This window comes from Leptonychotes weddellii, chromosome 4, assembly GCF_054177405.1.
Source record: "Leptonychotes weddellii isolate Sample4059 chromosome 4, ASM5417740v2, whole genome shotgun sequence".
NCBI lineage: Eukaryota > Metazoa > Chordata > Mammalia > Carnivora > Phocidae > Leptonychotes > Leptonychotes weddellii.
The window spans coordinates 153,859,792-153,877,924 of record NC_138372.1 but is presented as its reverse complement, the minus strand read 5'-3'; the positions used below and the strand labels follow the sequence as shown (position 1 = coordinate 153,877,924).

General features: G+C 39.3%; 1 protein-coding gene across 4 annotated transcripts in view; it reads right to left on the bottom strand.

The window, feature by feature from the left end:
• COL14A1 (collagen type XIV alpha 1 chain) overlaps positions 1-18,133 on the bottom strand; it is a 207,315-nt gene that overhangs the window by 42,461 nt on the left and 146,721 nt on the right. For all 4 annotated transcript variants that reach the window (XM_081816457.1, XM_081816455.1, XM_081816456.1 and 1 more), the window contains 4 exons: positions 11,546-11,599; positions 8,070-8,165; positions 6,848-6,901; positions 6,030-6,083 (listed from right to left, as the gene is read on the bottom strand). In XM_081816457.1, coding sequence (XP_081672583.1) covers positions 6,030-6,083; positions 6,848-6,901; positions 8,070-8,165; positions 11,546-11,599 — 258 coding nt within the window. The remainder of the gene's footprint in view (positions 1-6,029; positions 6,084-6,847; positions 6,902-8,069; positions 8,166-11,545; positions 11,600-18,133) is intronic.

Below are 18,133 nucleotides of genomic sequence, written 5' to 3'. Positions count from 1 at the left end.
CAACTTCGACTTCACCAAGAAAGTAGCCCAAACTGGGTTCTTCCAGCCCCGAAATTCTAGACGAGGTATCTTCTGTCCTGTTTAATTAAATATCTCGAATGGAAGACTTTCCTACATGAGCAAAATCTCCCAGTGACCTTTATGAGACAGAATTTTGTAGAAAGAAAGAGCTCAGTGTTGGAGGCAGAGAGATGGATTATAATCCTGGCTCCAACACTTCCTAGCTGAATGGCATTGTTCAAGTGCTTCCATTTTTTTTTTTAAGCTTCAGATTCTTCATCTGTAAAATGGATTAACAGTGCCTGGCATTTGTGGTTATTCTGAGGTTTACAGAACATAACATCGTAAAGCACCTGCACTTAGTCAATAATTAGTAATAGTGATGCCTGCTATTTTCATTCAAATAAGCTGTGAAGTTCCAACTGCATATACTATCATCACTGTGGTTGATTTATAAAAACCCATCTAGACTCACATGAAAGAAAATCAAATCATCCTCTCCACTAGCTTTGTGCTGGCTTTTTACATTTCCTCTTCTGAATGAGGAAGATCCTCAAGGGGAATATTATCTTGAATCTTCATATTTAACAAAATATTCTTTAGATGAATCTCTCATCATCGCTTAACATTTATGACAGGAATTAAATCCAGATAACTGACTCAAGTTCCATTTCTCAAGGATATTTTAAGTCCAACTCACTTCGATGAAATGGGACATTCATCACAAAAATGGTCTTTGTATACATTGAACCCACATCAAAAGGAAGCATGTTCCAAGTGTCCTTTCAGCATGGAATCCAAGAAAGTTAAACAACAGCAACAAACCACTTGTTTTTTCTTCAGACTCTTTTTTTTTATAGTTTAAAATCTTCTAAGCCATCTTAATACATCAAGCACAGGCATTATAAAATATTATACTGTCCTGACTTAGTAGGTTTACATTGAAAACAGTGTACTAAGACTAGCTAAAATTAATTTTCTATATAGAAATTCTTTATATGAATTAATTCCCACAGCAACTCTACGGAGTCAAATATTTTTTCTACTTCACAGATGAGTAAAGTGAGGCTTGGAAATAGTAAGCAACTGGTCCAATGTCATTGTGGTAAGGGTTCAAACTCAGGCCTGGCTAACAGCCCAAATCTATCATATTCACCACTGGCCCATCCTGCTTCTCATAACCTTGCAAGTTCAGCAGAATTCATATGTAGATTTTTTTTTTTTTTTTTACTATTTCATCTTTTACAGCTGAGAAAAAGGGAGGCTGTGCTTATGGCATGAAAATGTAGGGAACAGTAACCTGGGGCAAAGGAAGCATTCCAAATTCAGTTTACTTGGAATTTAAAAATGAATACCCTCCGTACAATGGAGGAATTACTATCTTCCAGGTGCCATAAAAGATCTATCTCCTTGTCATTTTTTTTTTAAAGATTTTTTAAATTTATTTATTAGAGAGAGAGAGTGAGAGAGAGAGTGCAAGAGGGGGTAGGGTTAGAAGGAGAAGCAGACTCCCCGCCGAGCAGGGAGCCCGATGTGGGACTCGATCCCAGGACTCCGGGATCATGACCTGAGCCGAAGGCAGCCGCTTAACTGACTGAGCCACCCAGGCGCCCCTCCTTGTCATTTTTATTTCTTGTCTCTCTGCCTTTTTTATCTAACCATATTAAGAATTGGAAAATAAAAATAATTTTTACAGTTTCTATTTGGAGCGTTTGACAGAAAGCTCGAGGTCTTGGACGTAAGTGAACCTCAGAACTGGGAAAGAGGTTGTGTTTTCTTTGTTTTCCTCCCTTTTCAGTTCTTTCTTCTTCTATTCATCATCCATGTCTTACCTGTTCCCCCTAGTTTCACTAAGGACCACCTGATGTCTAGGGTCGGGGCTGACAGACCCACCCTTCATCAGAGGAGCTCAAAGATCACAGGAAGGCCCTGGGGTCACAGACACCAAGGAAAGAAGAGGGAAGAACAAGAGGGAAGTGGCAAGACATACAGTGAAAAAGAAAGAGGAATCCCGAATGCTGTTGGCCGGAATGGCTGGGAATGAAGGTGACTACACTCAACTGTTGAATCTGGACTTACGCTGTTGCTTTCTATTTCTTTCTTTTTTTTTTTTTTTTTAAAGATTTTATTTATTTATTTGAGAGAAAGCACATGAGACAGGGGAGGGTCAGAGGGAGAAGCAGGCTCCTCGTCGAGCAGGGAGCCCGATGCGGGACTCGATCCCGGGACTCCAGGATCATGACCGGAGCTGAAGGCAGTCGCTTAACCAACTGAGCCACCCAGGCGCCCTGTTGCTTTCTATTTCTATTTACTTCTTAATTTTTTTAATTTTTTGAATATACAATTTCTTCTCAGCTTTATTGAGACATAATTGACATAGGACCTGTGTAAGTTTAAGGTGCCAACATGCTGATTTGATACATTTATATATTGCCAAATGATCGCCACCATAATCTCAGCTACCACCTCCATCCCATCACATGGTGACCATTTCTTGTTTGTGGCATGAACATTTGAGACCTCCTCTCTTAGCCCTTGTTGCCTTTTAAAATGTGGTCCTGCACGGTGCTCCGTCACTTGCCAGCAGGAGGCCAAGACTTGTTCAGTGAAGAAGTCCAACTTTTGCTGGACGTGCTTATGGCCCCAGGCCCAGTGCCTAGTATGAGTTGCCTCGAAGAGTCAAAGATTCCCCATCGGAAAAGCCAGAATAAGCCAGAAAACATCAGAAAATATGTTCCCTGTTTAAAGAGGAGATGTTTAATCTTCTCCTTTTTACTTTTGCTAAGCTCTCCTTCCTTCCAGGCCAAACTAAGGGGTAACATTGATACCAGCTCCAGGAAAGAGGTGCTAACCTTTCCCTAAGCTGACAGTCAAGGTGGTGGTGCTCCCTCTGAGCTGGGAGTTCTTACCTGTCAACAAGAGAAGACAGAGATTAAAAAGAAAGATGGATGAGCAGGAAGGAGTAACCTACCGCTCTTACAGCCCGCCTCATGCTCTCACCTCCTGAGAGAGTCCAAGGACCGAGAGGCACTGGCTGGACGCCATCACACGGATTTATTCCAACCACATCCTCCTCTGTCTAGAGTGGGCTTTCCTCATTCAGGATCAGGGGCAATGAAGGTGTGGCAACAGGAAGTGATTTCGGGGGGTAATGAGACGAAAAGACAAAATAGCTCTGCCTTCCCGATTCCCTGGACAGTCAAGCCTAACTGGACCGTTTTCTGGAAGTGGCTTTTCAGGCATTTCAGTGGGAAGTCTCACCATCCAGTGTCTGTTCTATACCATGGTTGTTACTGTTATTGCTTTTACTTTTTTCTTTGCCTTTTAAGATGGTTATGGCAGAGGAGGAATAATCATGAAGTTTTGTCCCTAGTACTCTCAGCAACACTTCTCTCCCACTGTCGAACCATGGAGACCTGCTGTCCTCGAAAGACCTGGCTCTCCATCAAGGTGCTCCGTGTCCTGGATCTGCTATGATCCCCATAAATATTGGCTCAGGACCTCCTACTTTACAATCCTGCTAAGTAACTATCTCATTGTTTTAGACCTTTTACTTTCCTTAACCCCCCACATATTTGACTAAACAGATCAGAGCCACCTAAACAACTCCGTTTTCATCCACTTTTCTTCCTTCTCTGCTGTCTCTGAGGAAGACCCATTTGTTTTCCTGGCCCAGGTTAAGAGTCACGTTGCTGATACCACCACACCCTTTCATGTCCTCCAGGTTGATGGTCTAGGAATTGCCTCCTTTAGCTATTGAAAATCTCTCCTCTTCTGGTTCTTTCCTCTCTGGAGGCAGCAATGGACAACTCTCTCCAGGTTGAGCACAGCACCTGGCACACAGTATGTGCTCAATTAAGGTAAGTGCTCAACAAATATCTTATTAAATAAGATCAATGCAGCCGCTCCCTCAAACAGGGCCTCCATGTTACACAGTTCTAGGGCACGCCATTATATTTTATTCTGTGTGAATGGCACCCCGTAAAGCTCTACACTGGAATACTATTGTCCTTTTCTAAAACAACTGTCACAGAATTTGCACAATACTTTTTAAACATGACCCTGCAAAGAATGAGTATCTTCTGAAAGCCAGTTTTTAAAAGTAAGTCCATTTCCATCCAAGAATTTTTCAAAATAGGAACTGAACACATTCTGAAAGTTTTTTTGCCTCCATACTGAGGGGGAGAGGACGATAAAATCCGCATGCAGGTATCTCCTCACTTTATTACAGGTCTAAGATTGTTCATTCTCTAAAAGAAAACATGCTTGAAGGAATAGCACAATAATTATAAAAAGTCTGTGTTGGTATATTGGTTTTAAAAGGAAAAAAAGAATTTTTAAAGGAAAGTATTCTAAAACCCAATGATCCAAACACCAATCCAATATGTTTGATTTGGGAGTTCTTTGCCAAGACTTGTCTCCACGCATAGATAAATCAAGTAAATTCACTGAACCAAATCTTTAGAATTGCCATTTTCAGAGCTTCAGGAATCACAGAAGAATCTAGGTGTGTAACCAAACAGGATCTTGGCCTAAGCCCTTTGCCAAAACATATAAATACTTCTAGATACTCCTTCCACATATACAAGAAACCTACATAAATCTAACTTTTAAAGAACGCCTCCTTTAGATGCAGTTACGTGGACATGATTTACAGACTCAGTAGTTCCATTTAATGGGCAAAGATTAAACAGATTTTAAACAAATGAAAGTTTGGTGAAAAAACAAAAAAAGAACATGGAAGGAATTTAAGGCCCCACACCCATGCTTCTATAGAAAAAAACAGTCTCCTTATTCTTGAGCCATATAGCCACCCTGAGCTAAAGGCAGGTCTTATTTGAGTGGAGAAGTAAGTCTTCCAGCCAATCATTTTCTAATCCAGTGGGTAATTTGTTCCAAAAATAAGCATTGCTTGCCAAATGTGCTGTCCTTCATTGGACTGGATCCGAGTGGTTGCCACTCTACATAATTCAGTCTTTGAGGGAAACTGTGGAGCCACCCACATCCTAAATCAGTGACAGTTTAAGGAAAAAAAAAAAAAGATTTACTTGAATTTGCGTTTACCTCTCCAGCTTCATTTCTTGACAGTCTTTCCAAATCTGACTGTGTGTACGTGTGTATACACAGATATGCACCCACTCATGCACACACTGCACTCTACTCTCCAGCCACACTAACTCTGTGCAATATTGGAAATGGCCCACCTTCTCTTCATCTCCACGCCTTTGTAGATTCTGTTCTCTGCTTGCAATAGCTTTCCTATTCCCATGCACCTGGCTAATTTTTGTCTCTCATTTGAGACTCAGCCTCAATAGTGCCTCACCCAGGAAGCTTTCCCCAACCCGTCAAGTCTGGCTTAGTTTTCTATTCTTTGTAAATACCCTCACAGGGCTCTGCAAATGCCCGCATCCATAGTATGCATTACAGTTTCTTCTTTGGTTATGTATTCTCCCACTAAGCTACAAACTCTTTGAGGATAAGAACTTTAAATCGGGTTTAGTGAAAACGTGTTGACTAAACAAACACTGGATGTTAACTCACTCCTGTCCTGACCATCCTTATAATGTCTTTCGCTGCTGTCCATGTGAACACGTTAAAAGACTAGATAATTGACATATAGCAAAATAAATGAAGAACACTGTGCATAGCCATAATACTTAAATTTCAACTCCTATGATCCTTGATTTCCTTTAGGTTTGTGCCTAGAAAATTGAAAAAAAAACTGGAAAATCTGCTAAACCAGTGGACACAATTCAGTGCAAATTGCATTCTGGTTATGGGAACATTCAGAAAGAGGTGTTGCTAATTTGGGAAGGTTTGATGGAAGTTCTCAGGTTTTGATGAAACTAATGGACATAGAAGATGTCAGTGAAGGGAAATAGACACAGGATAGGCAGAATATAGACAGAGAGGAGGAATAATAAGGAAAAAAACCACCTAGTTTGACTTCCTTGCATAGAAAACCATCAGAAACAAAGAATGTCTTGGTAAGGAATCTCCTGTGCTAACAACCTTGGGCAGGTCCTTACCCTCTGGCCTGGAGAGCCATCGCGTCCTGGTGAACCAATGCTTCCCGGGATACCCTAGGTAGAGCAAGGACCAAAAAAAGTCAGAGTCATGGAAATCGGAAATCAATTGCCTTTCCACCCAGCTTCCCTGAAATAGATCCAGACCTCCAAACAAACGTAATAGCATAAAGGTGAATTCAGAATCCAGAAATGATTTATATGAAAGAAATGTTCCCCTCCAGAGCATCAGTATGACTCTCAGAGACTACTAAAGTGAATAGACACAGGCTAACAGTCTTTAATACAGAAACCACTTACTGCTAGAATCACAGCTGACTTTAGAAGCTACAGCCTTCCCCACCTTCCCACCCATCCCCCCAACCTTGGCAAGGCTCTAGAGCTAAGAATATTTGGTGGGGGAGGGCAGAGGGAGAAGGAGACAGAGAATCTTTTTTTTTTTTTAAAGATTATTTATTTATTTTATGCCAGAGAGAGACACAGCGAGAGAAGGAACACAAGCACGGGGAGTGGGAGAGGGAGAAGCAGGCTTCCTGCCAAGCAGGGAGCCTGATGTGGAACTCGATGTGGAGCTCCATCCCAGGACCCCGGGACCATGACCTGAGCCAAAGGCAGACGCCCAGCGGCTGACCCACCCAGACGCCCAGAGACAGAGAATCTTAAGCAGGCTCCATACGGAGCCTGATGTGGGCCTCGATCCCACAACCGCGAGATCATGACCTGAGCGGAAATCAAGACTTGGACGTTTCGCTGACTGAGCCACCCAGGGGCCCCAAGCTAAAAGCATTTTTTTTTAGCAGACTAAAAAGTAAAACTCATACCTGTGGGCCAGGAAGGCCAGTCTCTCCTTTTTCTCCTTTAGCACCCGGCATTCCCTGAATAGCCAAAAGCATTCGGGGTTAAGTTCACGTAGGGTCAATTCTTTGTCTTTTCTTTCTCTCCTCTTACTGCACTAACATTTTCAACATTAACTTGCTTTCGCGCTAACATCCAAACCTGGCATGTTTCACTTCTCACATATGCTACCCCCTGTTTGTAAGCATTCCTACGGAGCTGAACATTTATACGGCACAACAGTTTAAACACAGAACATGCCGTCTGATATGGCTGAGGCCATGCTGTACATCTGTGTGAGAGATGGAACGGTACGATACTATCGATAGCTTAGATTTTTAAAGTTCATCTCTATCTAGAGTTTTGCTTTTATTTTGGCTAGAAAGATAAACGAATGAAAAAGCAAACAGAACCTGGCAGGTAGCAAGACCTTATCAAAGGCTTATTAGTAGTAGTAGCAATTGCATAACTGGAATGCTAATGATTTCTAAACTGTGAAAATAACCCGGAACAGAAAATTTCTCAGTGAGGGAGATAGAATCATATGCCCAGAAAGACGGCTAAAATGTGCTTAAAAGGCTTGTTTGCTTCAAATATTAATTTTATTTAATAGAAATCGGTTTTATTCTTGAAATCTTGATCCCTAGAGGAAGATTAATGACAATCAGTGAGTGGCATTAAATTTGTTTTCCGTGATATAAACAGCTTTTACAAACAGAGTGGCTGTATAAAAGTACACTGTCTATAATCTAAAACTCTAAGTGCACTGTCCTTTGATACCCACTGAGAGAAAAATCATAAACAAATGGCTTCCATGAATCAATATCCATAATTACTACAAATACATAATGAACAACTTGAATTTGTTACTTTCTAGATTTTATTACATCTGTTAAGGACTTGGTCCGACAAGAAAAAGGACAATACATGTCATAGCCCTGTTTCTCTCCTTAGACAAATTGCTTACGGATATACCCACTCTGTGTGGATGTATCTACTTGCAAAAGACCCTCATCACTTGACAAAAAATTGGCTAATGAATGTACTCATGAACTCTCAGTTACTACTTCCATTTCTCAATTCTTATTTTTAGTGGTTGGAAGGGACTGAGGCTCATTATAAAGAGCAGAGAACACAAAAGTGCACTCTTTATAACTCATGAAAAGGTGATCACTACAAAATCCACCCAAATGTTTACACACTACTCACAGGCATTCCTTGAATGGACAGACCACTTGGTCCTTGGGGTCCAGGGGGACCCTGGGGTCCTGGAGGGCCTGTGTCACCTCGAGGGCCCTCTGGTCCCTGGAACACAAGAGAAGAAAATCATTCCAGAGGTAAGTTAGATTCTCGGTACTCAAAAGATATTTCTGCTTAGAGCACTTATAATTTATTTCCTTATGGAATGTTCCTAAGACACAAAGCGCTGATAGGATAGAGCAAGACAACATGCCTCCCAGACAAGATGTCATCAGTAAACCAAAAGAGTAAACACATGGCGGTTGCTGCAATTTTAATTTTTTTCTTCCATAAATAAGAAGGCTATGCCAACTATGTGAGTAACTAGACCCCCCACACTCCATAACAAATCCAAAATACAGAAATACTTCAAGACCACCCTCCTGGTCTGTGGCATGTAGGTTCATACCATCCAGTTGAACTACATTCTCTCCACCTCCACCCCTGTCAGCCACCCATCTTGGGGGCACTCCTGCATTACTGAAGACTTTGCCCCCAGTCCCTGTTTGCTTCCTCATCTTGACCCCACCATTCCTCTGTCTTCCGTGTCTGCCTAATGACCTGCCCTCAGTGTAATATTACTTGATTTTCTTTCTTCTCAGGATCAGGCACTCCTGTCACATTAGCAGTTCTTATTTCCATAGTTTGGACCTTGGTCTATCACCTCTGTAATCTTAGTTCTAGAAAAACTACATCCTCAACCTCTTCTTCTTGCCCTTCTCTCATTCTGGGACTCCAGTGAAAACTAGTATAAGTTAAGACTTCCAACACCTGGATATCATGTTAAATGTAAGACTGACGAATCCATTACTTGGGACAAGCAATACAGAAGAAAAAGTGGGGACAGATTATGAGCGTAGTCAGTTAAGTTTCAGGTTCATGGGGATAACCATGTGGACATGTCCAACAGTCTGGAGATCGAGAGATGTCTGAGCTGAGATGGATTTTGGAGTAGCTAAAGATGTGTTTGTGGGTGAGGTTCTTAAGGAGACTGTTGAGAACAGAAGAAACTGATAAAGATGAGACGAAAAGCAGGTAGAAGGGAGAAAAAGAGAAGCCTGAGCAGTGTAGGAAAGGCCAAGGCGGGGGGAGGATTTCTAATAAAAAGGTGTCCAACCATATCAAATGCTGTAGAGATCTCAAGTAAGATAGGAATTAAGCCATAGCCTGTGGATTTGATAACAAGGAGGTAATCGATGACCTTAATAAGAGCAATTTTACAGGATTCTTATAGGAACAGAAGTCATATGCAGGCTAAGTATGATTCTGGTTATATATAAATGGAATTATATACTATGAACTTCATTGGTTCATGATTCTTTCATGTGTCAGAGTGGTGTTGAGGTTCATACATTTTGTTGCATGTTTCCATAGTATGTTCCTTTTGATTGCTGAGTGGTACTCCACTGCATGGATATATAGAAAATTGTTTATTCACCTATTAATGAACATTTGAATCATTTCCAGTTTTTTGCTATTGTAAGTAAAGATACTATGAATATTTATGTACCAAAAACAAAAACAAAAAAAAACACTTGGAACTGAGGATGCAGAAAACAAATGAAATCTATTCTTACAAGAGACATAGTGTAGGAGGAGGGGAGATAGAGGTAGATTTAAAAAATATGATGGAAGAAACAAGCTGGTAATTGACAAATATTGGTTAATGCTTATAATCATTTAATCATATATCAATTAAATATTATTGAGGAACTGAGAATGGAGCAGAAGAGCAGAAACTATGTGGTCTCATTTTATTCTATACAGTATGAGACAAAAATGACTGAGAGCCCAGCATCATGGCTGCTTTAAGCTTCTAAATTCTTATTATCTGTTTGCTACAATTAAAATATGGACCCACAAAATGGAAAATAATACAGCATGGGGCTTTCCATATGGAAGGTATACTTTATCTGTTCCTACACTATGGCATTGGTGGACATGTAAGGATCCTCTGTCTAACAAGACATTTTCCTAAAGCCACTTCATACTTATATCTGTGATTCATTAAAATCATCATGTAAAAATAACCACCTCAGTAGTGGTCCTGTGGAAAATGATTATCAGAGGTAAGGGGTCAATGTTGGGATCATCAAACATCTTTGAGCTCCTCATAAGTCTTCATGATCAGAATCATCATCCAGTGAGAATGTTGGAAAAACAATGGGATCCTGCTGGGATCCCAATGGGAGGAGGAAGCCAGAATCTGCAGGAGCTCCTGGGCACTGCCTTGAGGTGGAACTGAGGAAGACCCAGTGTATTGCTGTCTGAGAAGAAGCTTTAAAATCACTGGCCTTCCTTGTAGGACCATAAGACAGAGAGTCAGGTAAGAAACATCAAGTCTATGCCTAAGATATGTGTCGCAATATCAGAAAATTAAACAAACAAAAAAGGAGATATGTCATGTTTTGGGTTGGCTAGTGCCTCATTATCTTCAGTCTTCTTTCATTTACTGCCCCCCTCCAATATTAGCTCCTACCTTGCTGCACTTGCTTCCAGTTTTACAGTAAAAATTTTTGCAGTGTTCTCTTCCCCATGAAAAAATACCATGCAAATTGAGTAAGTGACCATATTGAAGCAGTAAGTCAAGACTGCAAGGTGGGTGGAGAGGAGATCATGTGGGGCAACAGGTACAAATGAAAAGGGGAGTCTAATTATAGAGAGCCTTGAATGCCACGCCAAGGAAGGTGAATTGTATTCTCAAGGCAATAGCATATGACTACAGATTTAAAAGTATGATACAACCCAGCATAACTTTAAAGAAATAAATCTGGGGGCAGATGTGCAGAATCCATCACAAAATCAAAATCACTGGAGCCAGCAGACCAGTTAGAAGATTTGCCAAAAGCCAGATAGAAGATGGTGAGGCCTGAATTCAATTAGTGGCTGGGCTTCTGCCCATCCCTTAGGGTGCCTCTGTGCAAAGTAGGAAAACGTGTGCCTGGACACGGCTTGGCAGGGCTTAGTCGTCTCAGCTGGTGCTTTTGTGCAGCGCAGGGCCTACACCAGCACATGTGGTGGCCCTGGGCAGTGAGAAAGGAAAACAGAGCTGTGTGTTTGATTATACGTAGTGGGGAGGGAGTAGGACTCTAAAACTTGAGAAATTACCTGGGAGGGAATGCTGCCTAGTTGTGCTTCAGTTTTCTCCTTACTTTGTTGTAGGTCGAGAAAGAGAAGAATATACACAAAAGAATACTACCTTTGAAACTAAACCATTCAGAACACTGACATTCTATTTTTGACCTGGAAACCAACCTTTCTTTCACTAAGCTCTTAAATATTTTTATGAAAAAACAGAAGTCTTTAAGGGAAAAGACTTAGACACAACTTTCCGCAAAAACATAAAGGGTTCTAGATTGCAAAGGGTAAACAGTACTGAACTTCAAAATTATATTATTGCTAATTATGAGAGACACAGAGATACAGAGAGACAGAGAGAACATTACCTTTGGACCCTGTTCACCTCGTTGGCCCTTTGGTCCTCGGAGTCCTGGACCACCCTGGCAAACAGATGTTAAGTATTAGCACAAAGACAAGTCTTAAACAGCATATTTCACCCCTTTTCTTCAATAATATGGATTATGTAATTCTTATTTTGAATAAAGGCCAACTTATTGTGTAATGGTGTATGTTCATTATGATCCTTTACTGGAAATCTGCCACCTAGATTCACCTCTTCCTGCTGATGATTTCATAGTTTGAGAAAGCTTTCTATGCCAAATACTGTCAAATTAAAAAAGCTACAGTATTTTGAAATTTAGTGTGTAAAACTATTACTATTAATGGATGCAAATAAAATACACTGCTAATCTAAAATTGTGTGTCTTATACCACAACTTTGAGATTATTCAATTAAATTATAAAAAGCATATAAAAATAGTTTTTTAATTGTGACCATATTGAAGCAGTAGGTCAAGACTGGGATTTTTATTTTAATTACACCATAAAAGGCTAATCAGTGTTACTGAAACTTCAGTTATTTGCATTTTCCCTAATATTTTTGCCTTATTAAGGCACATCTGCACAATTACTTAATATCATTTTCCTTATCTAGATATATATGTACATACATAATATGTACATATGTATGTGTATATGTACTCTTGCAAACATATTCTTTGTATATATGTGCATAAATATATATGTGTATACACTGAATATTTTTCAATTGACTCACTATTTCACTTAAATCTAATCTTAAAAGCAAACATTATAACACTATAGTTAATGGGAAAATGTATTACTTATTAAGAATAGAAAGAAACCTTAAAAATACACTATAAATAATGTTATTAAATTTAGCTAGATTTTGTTCCTATTGAAGTCTGTAAGCCATGGGCTTGTTCTTTGTTAAAAAGGGAGACAAATAGGTATTAGTGTGCACCAGAGTGAGAATATCTCTTTCACCTGAGCAGAAGGATTAAACGCTCACTGAAAATGGAATAGCTTTCTCAGTGTGTGTTTCTAATTTATTTCCTGAAAAGCATTTTGTGTGCCATCAGCAGAACACTCGCATCACTTGGGTAAAGACTGGATCTGGTGACCTTTAAGGTTTCTTCCAGCTTGTTTTAACCACTTAAATTCATTCCCCTCCCCAATAACACCTGGTTGCTTATCTTCCAGACTTCAATTTTTTTTAAAGATTTTATTTATTTGAGAGAGAGAGTGAGCACAAGCAGGGGGAAGGGCAGAGGGAGAGGGACAGGCAGATTCTCCCACTGAGCAGGGAGCCCTATGTGGGCTGATCCCAGGACCCTGAGATCATGACCTGAGCCGAAGGCAGACACTTAACCCAGTGAGCCACCTGGGCGCCCCTCTTCCAGACTTTTAAAATATAATTCTAAATTTGCATTATATGCGGAGTGCCCGGGTGGCTCAGTCGTTAAGCGTCTGCCTTCGGCTCGGGTCATGGTCCCAGGGTCCTGGGATCGAGCCCTGCATCCAGCTCCCTGCTTGGTGGGAAGCCTGCTTCTCCCTCTCCCACTCCCCCTGCTTGTGTTCCCTCTCTTGCTGTCTCTCTCTCTCTGTCAAATAAATAAATAAAATCTTCAAAAAACTTCTTTGAAAAAGATTTTATTATATGCATATATGTACCTATAGAAACTATTACCTATAGTATTTTTGTACTATTATATGATGTATTATAAATTACATATGTGACATCACACTTATTACATACTCCTAAGTTTTTTAACTTAATATTTTTTAGAGATTCTTTCCCATGACTTAACATATGATTTAGCTTATTCTGACCGAGTTGCGTAGTTTTCCAAACCTTGGATTATACAATCGTTTGTTTAACCATTCTTTATGACTGAAAACATAGGGTTTTCTCACACATTTTTTTTTTTTTGCTGTTTAAACACTTCTGCCATTAACATCCTTAAACAGCCCTGAAGTACAAACTTTAATATTTAAGTGCAAATGTTAATATTTAGGATATCGACAAGTAGAATTATAAATGAAATTTGATTGGTAGGCAGATATATTGTCAAACTGTGCTCCAAAATACCTCTGCCAATTTACTCATCTACCAAGAGTTTAAGAGGGTTCCAGCTTCTCTAAACCTTAGTCACCACCTGATCTTGAAGGGGAGCAGAATTTGTCACCTCACAGTGTGCCCCTTTGGAGTAAGGGTTATTTTAGTCTGATTATTTAAGAAACTGCAGACACAGGAGAAGCCCTGAAAACCAAACACTGAGTAAAAGTTTTATAAGAGACATTTACATTTATGAGGGTTGCCTCCATTTGTAAAGGTTTCTCCTTCTGTACCAGGAAAAAAAGGATGACTCTAAATCTCTAGAAACTTACTTATGAAGAAGGCAGAGACTAGGGTCTGCATAACAGCTTCACCCTTGTTTGCTGCACCTTTCCTGGTAACCTCCCCAAACAGACTCTCCGTCCCTAACACCCCCCCTCTTTTTTTTTGTCTTTAGCTGAAGATGATATTTAAAGTGCTGGCTTCAGCCATGTTGGGGAGTTATTCAGTCTTCCTGGGTATGTCCCATGTAAACAGGAGGCATGTGTGTTATTAAACTCTTGATTATTTCTCTTCTGTTAATCTTTTTATTAAAGGGGTGTCTTAGCCAAGAATCCAGAAGAGTAGAGGGAAAATTATTTTTCCTCCCCCAACAATGTTGTCAAACTTTACATTTTTACCAAACTAATTGGTAAAAAATAATATTTTACTCTTATTTTAATTTTCATTTTCCTTAACACTACTTTAATGGGGCATCTTTTCATAACATTTGCCCATTTGCATTTAATCTCAATGCAAGTACCAATTTCTATATCTTACTCAGTTTTCTAATGGGTTGCATGTCTTCTTCTCTTTAATGTGTAGAAATTCCTCATATATTTGGATACCACACCTTTCACTGCTATATGGGATGCAAATTATTTTTCCCCAGAGTGGCAGACACTGTTGGTTGGCTACCAAGCAGTCTTTCCTGACTCCTTTGTCCATTTTATTTCTCCTACTACAAAGGCTGAAAAAGACGGATTTGCTTGCCCCGCCTCCTTTGCAACCAGGAATGGGCACATTAGTCACTTTGGGCTAATGTAATCAAGAGGCCATAAGCCTATAGAAAGGAAAGTGGGAAGCTGGGACAAGCTTGGGGGACCATCCACCTCTAAATCTTTTGCTGAGCAAACAATAAATATCTAAATGTCCCGGTGGTTTACACTACTGTGTCAGTCGAATTTTCTGTTCCCTGTAGCTAGTGCAATGCATCCCAATTAATATACCATTCTGGCACAAACTCTTTAACTTTTTCTGCGCATCTTTAATGATTGGTTTTTCACCGCAGGTTTTGTTCAAATGTGACAATTTGGCTCATGGGTATTCATGCCGGAGGCACCATGTCTAAAAGCCTGGAGCCTTTTATATTTGTAACTTATTTTGCACCTTATCCTTAACCTTCAACACTGAGCACATGACAAGAATTCAATACATTTTTGTGGATGTTAACTTCCACAAAATAGGAAAGGGTTAGCCTAGGCAAAGGGAATATGGCTCATTCACCCATACCTTCCTACAGCTGTTTTGTAGTTTATTGGCACAAAACACCCACGTGTAAATTCTTGAATGAGAATTTACCTATGTTAAATCATTAGCCAGGGTTTATTGCATATTGTTTTCGGATACTATTTCTTGAATAGTTTATTATACTTTAAATATTTGAAAATTTTAATAACTTTTCTCCTATTTTATATCTTTCTTTCCAAGTCAGAGCTCAACCCTTCTCTTTCACTTCTCTGCTTTTTTCTCATTACAAAGTTTGACTCTTGGGTCATCTGTAAATATTTTATAACTTGTTCCAGCAGTATTGCAGATGAAAAAACTTGAAAACCCTCCAGCTAAAAAAGCTTATTAATGCTGCTTAAAATAAAACAAACATTATTATAATTAAGAACTGAATGCATAAGTCCCAGGAATAAAGAATAAAGAAAAACCAGAGACGCAAGCATGTGCACAGAGACTGCCCTGGGGGAGGACAGGGAAAAAGGTTCAGGATTGCTGCAAAGCTTTTACTGTATAGCCCACACAAAGCAAGGAAATGTGAACTTGAGCCTATGATAGGTGGGGGCAGGGCTGAAAATGAAATGTTTAAAGCTGAGGAACTTGAAAAGCTTCACTGTGAATCAGGTAGGGGAGAAAACAAACAAACAGTAAAAAAATAGCAGGTGGATGACCAAGATGTTGCTTCCAATGTTCCAATGTAGCTATGGGAGGAGTTGGAAATGTCTTTGCTAAGAAATATTACCCAGAAGCTGATTCTCAGACATTCTAGAGATCAGAATTCATCCTGCCTGTCAGGAGCAAACAAAACTCCAGAGTCAAACATCTAAGGTGGATTTCAGTTGGTTGTCTACCCAGGAGCTTAGCAGAAGCAGGCACAGATATTCTCTGGAGGAATACAGCCCCAAACCGGCTCACAGTATCCCCTGAGATAAAATTTCAAGTAATACAGCTCAAATATACAGCCCCCCAAATCACACGGTACATATGGAAACAAGATAGCATGAGTAACATCAGCAGAAAAAAAAAATGGCAGACTCAGAAACACATACAATGCAGATATTGAGATGATCAGATGAAAAAATAAACTGTACTTAAAATATTGAAAGAAGAAATAGTTTTGAAGTATTACAAAAGAAGAAAGAGTATAGAAATGCCCAGAAGTTTTGAAAAGGAACCAAATATAACTTCTAGTTGTGTTAAATATAGTCATCAAAATCAGAAATGCAATGGATAGGTTAAACAGCATATTAAACATAGCTAAATATAGAATACACTAGAAACTAAATTTGAAGAAATTACACAGAAGAAGCCTGGAGATAGAAGCAGAAATAAATAAAAAAAATTAAGAGATATGAGAGTAAAAAAATACATCAGTTGAATTTCAGAAAAACATAATAGAGATGATAGGAGAGAGGCAATATTCGAAGAGTTAGTGACTAAGAAAACTCCAAATTTAATGAGAAACATTGCCATCGAAACTCATGAAGTCATAAGTTTTCCAAAATGGCAGATTATCTACATCAAAACCCCACACCAGAGCATACCATAGTGAAACCTCAGATCACTAAAGACAAAGGGATCTTGCAAACAAGATCTTCCCGTTTATTAGTTTGGAAAGTTGTCTCACTGCTTTAATTAAGGCCAATATTAAAAATTTTTAAGCAAGACAGGAGGCTTATTATTCTCTTATATTAAAATCTGAGCTGATAATCGGTTCAGTGTTCTATAGTAGCTTTACCACGTAAGGCAACATGGAAGCTCAGTTGCTTCCATTTTATTGCTCTGCTGTGTTCTAGGACACTGCTTACCAAAGTGAACCACTACCACATGTTCCCAGAGTAGTATGTTGAGAGGGGTGAGGATGGATAAGGAAGTTATTTTGTTTTCATTTAAGAACAACGTCTAGGTTGATTGCATATCCCTTTTCTCTCACTGGCCAGAACTTGGTCATAAGGTGATACCCACTTGTACAGATGCTAAGAAGTCAAGTGCCTAGGTGAATGGCCACGTACTTAGCTAAAACTCGGGGAATTCTACTATGAAAAGAAGCAGCGGCAATGAATGCAGGAAGTACAATCAACAATCTCTGTAACAACCATCAAAACTATCTTTTGATAATATGGGAAATAAAAGCATTTTGCGATGAACAAAAATTGAAAATTTACTATCAATAGTCTCTCATTAAAGGAACATCTTGGGGCACCTGGGAGTCATAGTTGGTTAAGTGTCCGACTCTTGGTTTTGGCTCAGGTCATGATCTTGGGGTCCTGAGATTGAGCCCCGTGGAGGGCTCTGTGCTCAGCAGGGAGTCTGCTTGAGATTATCTCTCTCCCCCTCTCTCTGACTCTCTCCCTGCTTGCTTGCACACTCTCTGTCTCTCATAAATAAATAAATAAATAAATAAATAAGTAAATAGAAGGAACATCCAAAGGGTATATTCCAGAAGAAATAAAAATGATACCAGAAGATATTGTGAGCAAAGAAATAGCAAGTATAGAGGCAAGTTTTAACACACAGTAATTTATAACAAGTACTAAAAAAATGTCTAGTTTGTGATGTTAAAAAAATACTGGATAGCAACAGTGCATAATTTATAAAAAGGATGATCCAAGAGAAATAAATTCCAAGAAAATCTATCTGTTGAAATAGGGTGAAAATCTTGATTCTTTTTAGACTTTGTCAAGCTAAATATGTTTGTTAAAATCTCTTCATTGACTACTAAAAGAACAGCTACGGAGAGTATAATTTCCGAATTAGGGGAGGGGAGAAGAAAAGAATAACAACAAAAAGCCAAAAAGTGTAAATAAGTAGATAAAACCTCAACCAACCATGAAAGTCACATATATACATCATGTGGGACAAATAGAAAGCAAAAAGTAAGGTGATATTTATAGGAATATTTGCCTAAAGAGGTTAATTATCACAAACAACAGAATGAATGGACTAAACTCTAAAAAAATTACAAAACCAGATTGAAAACAAAACCTAGCCATATACTATTTAAACAGAA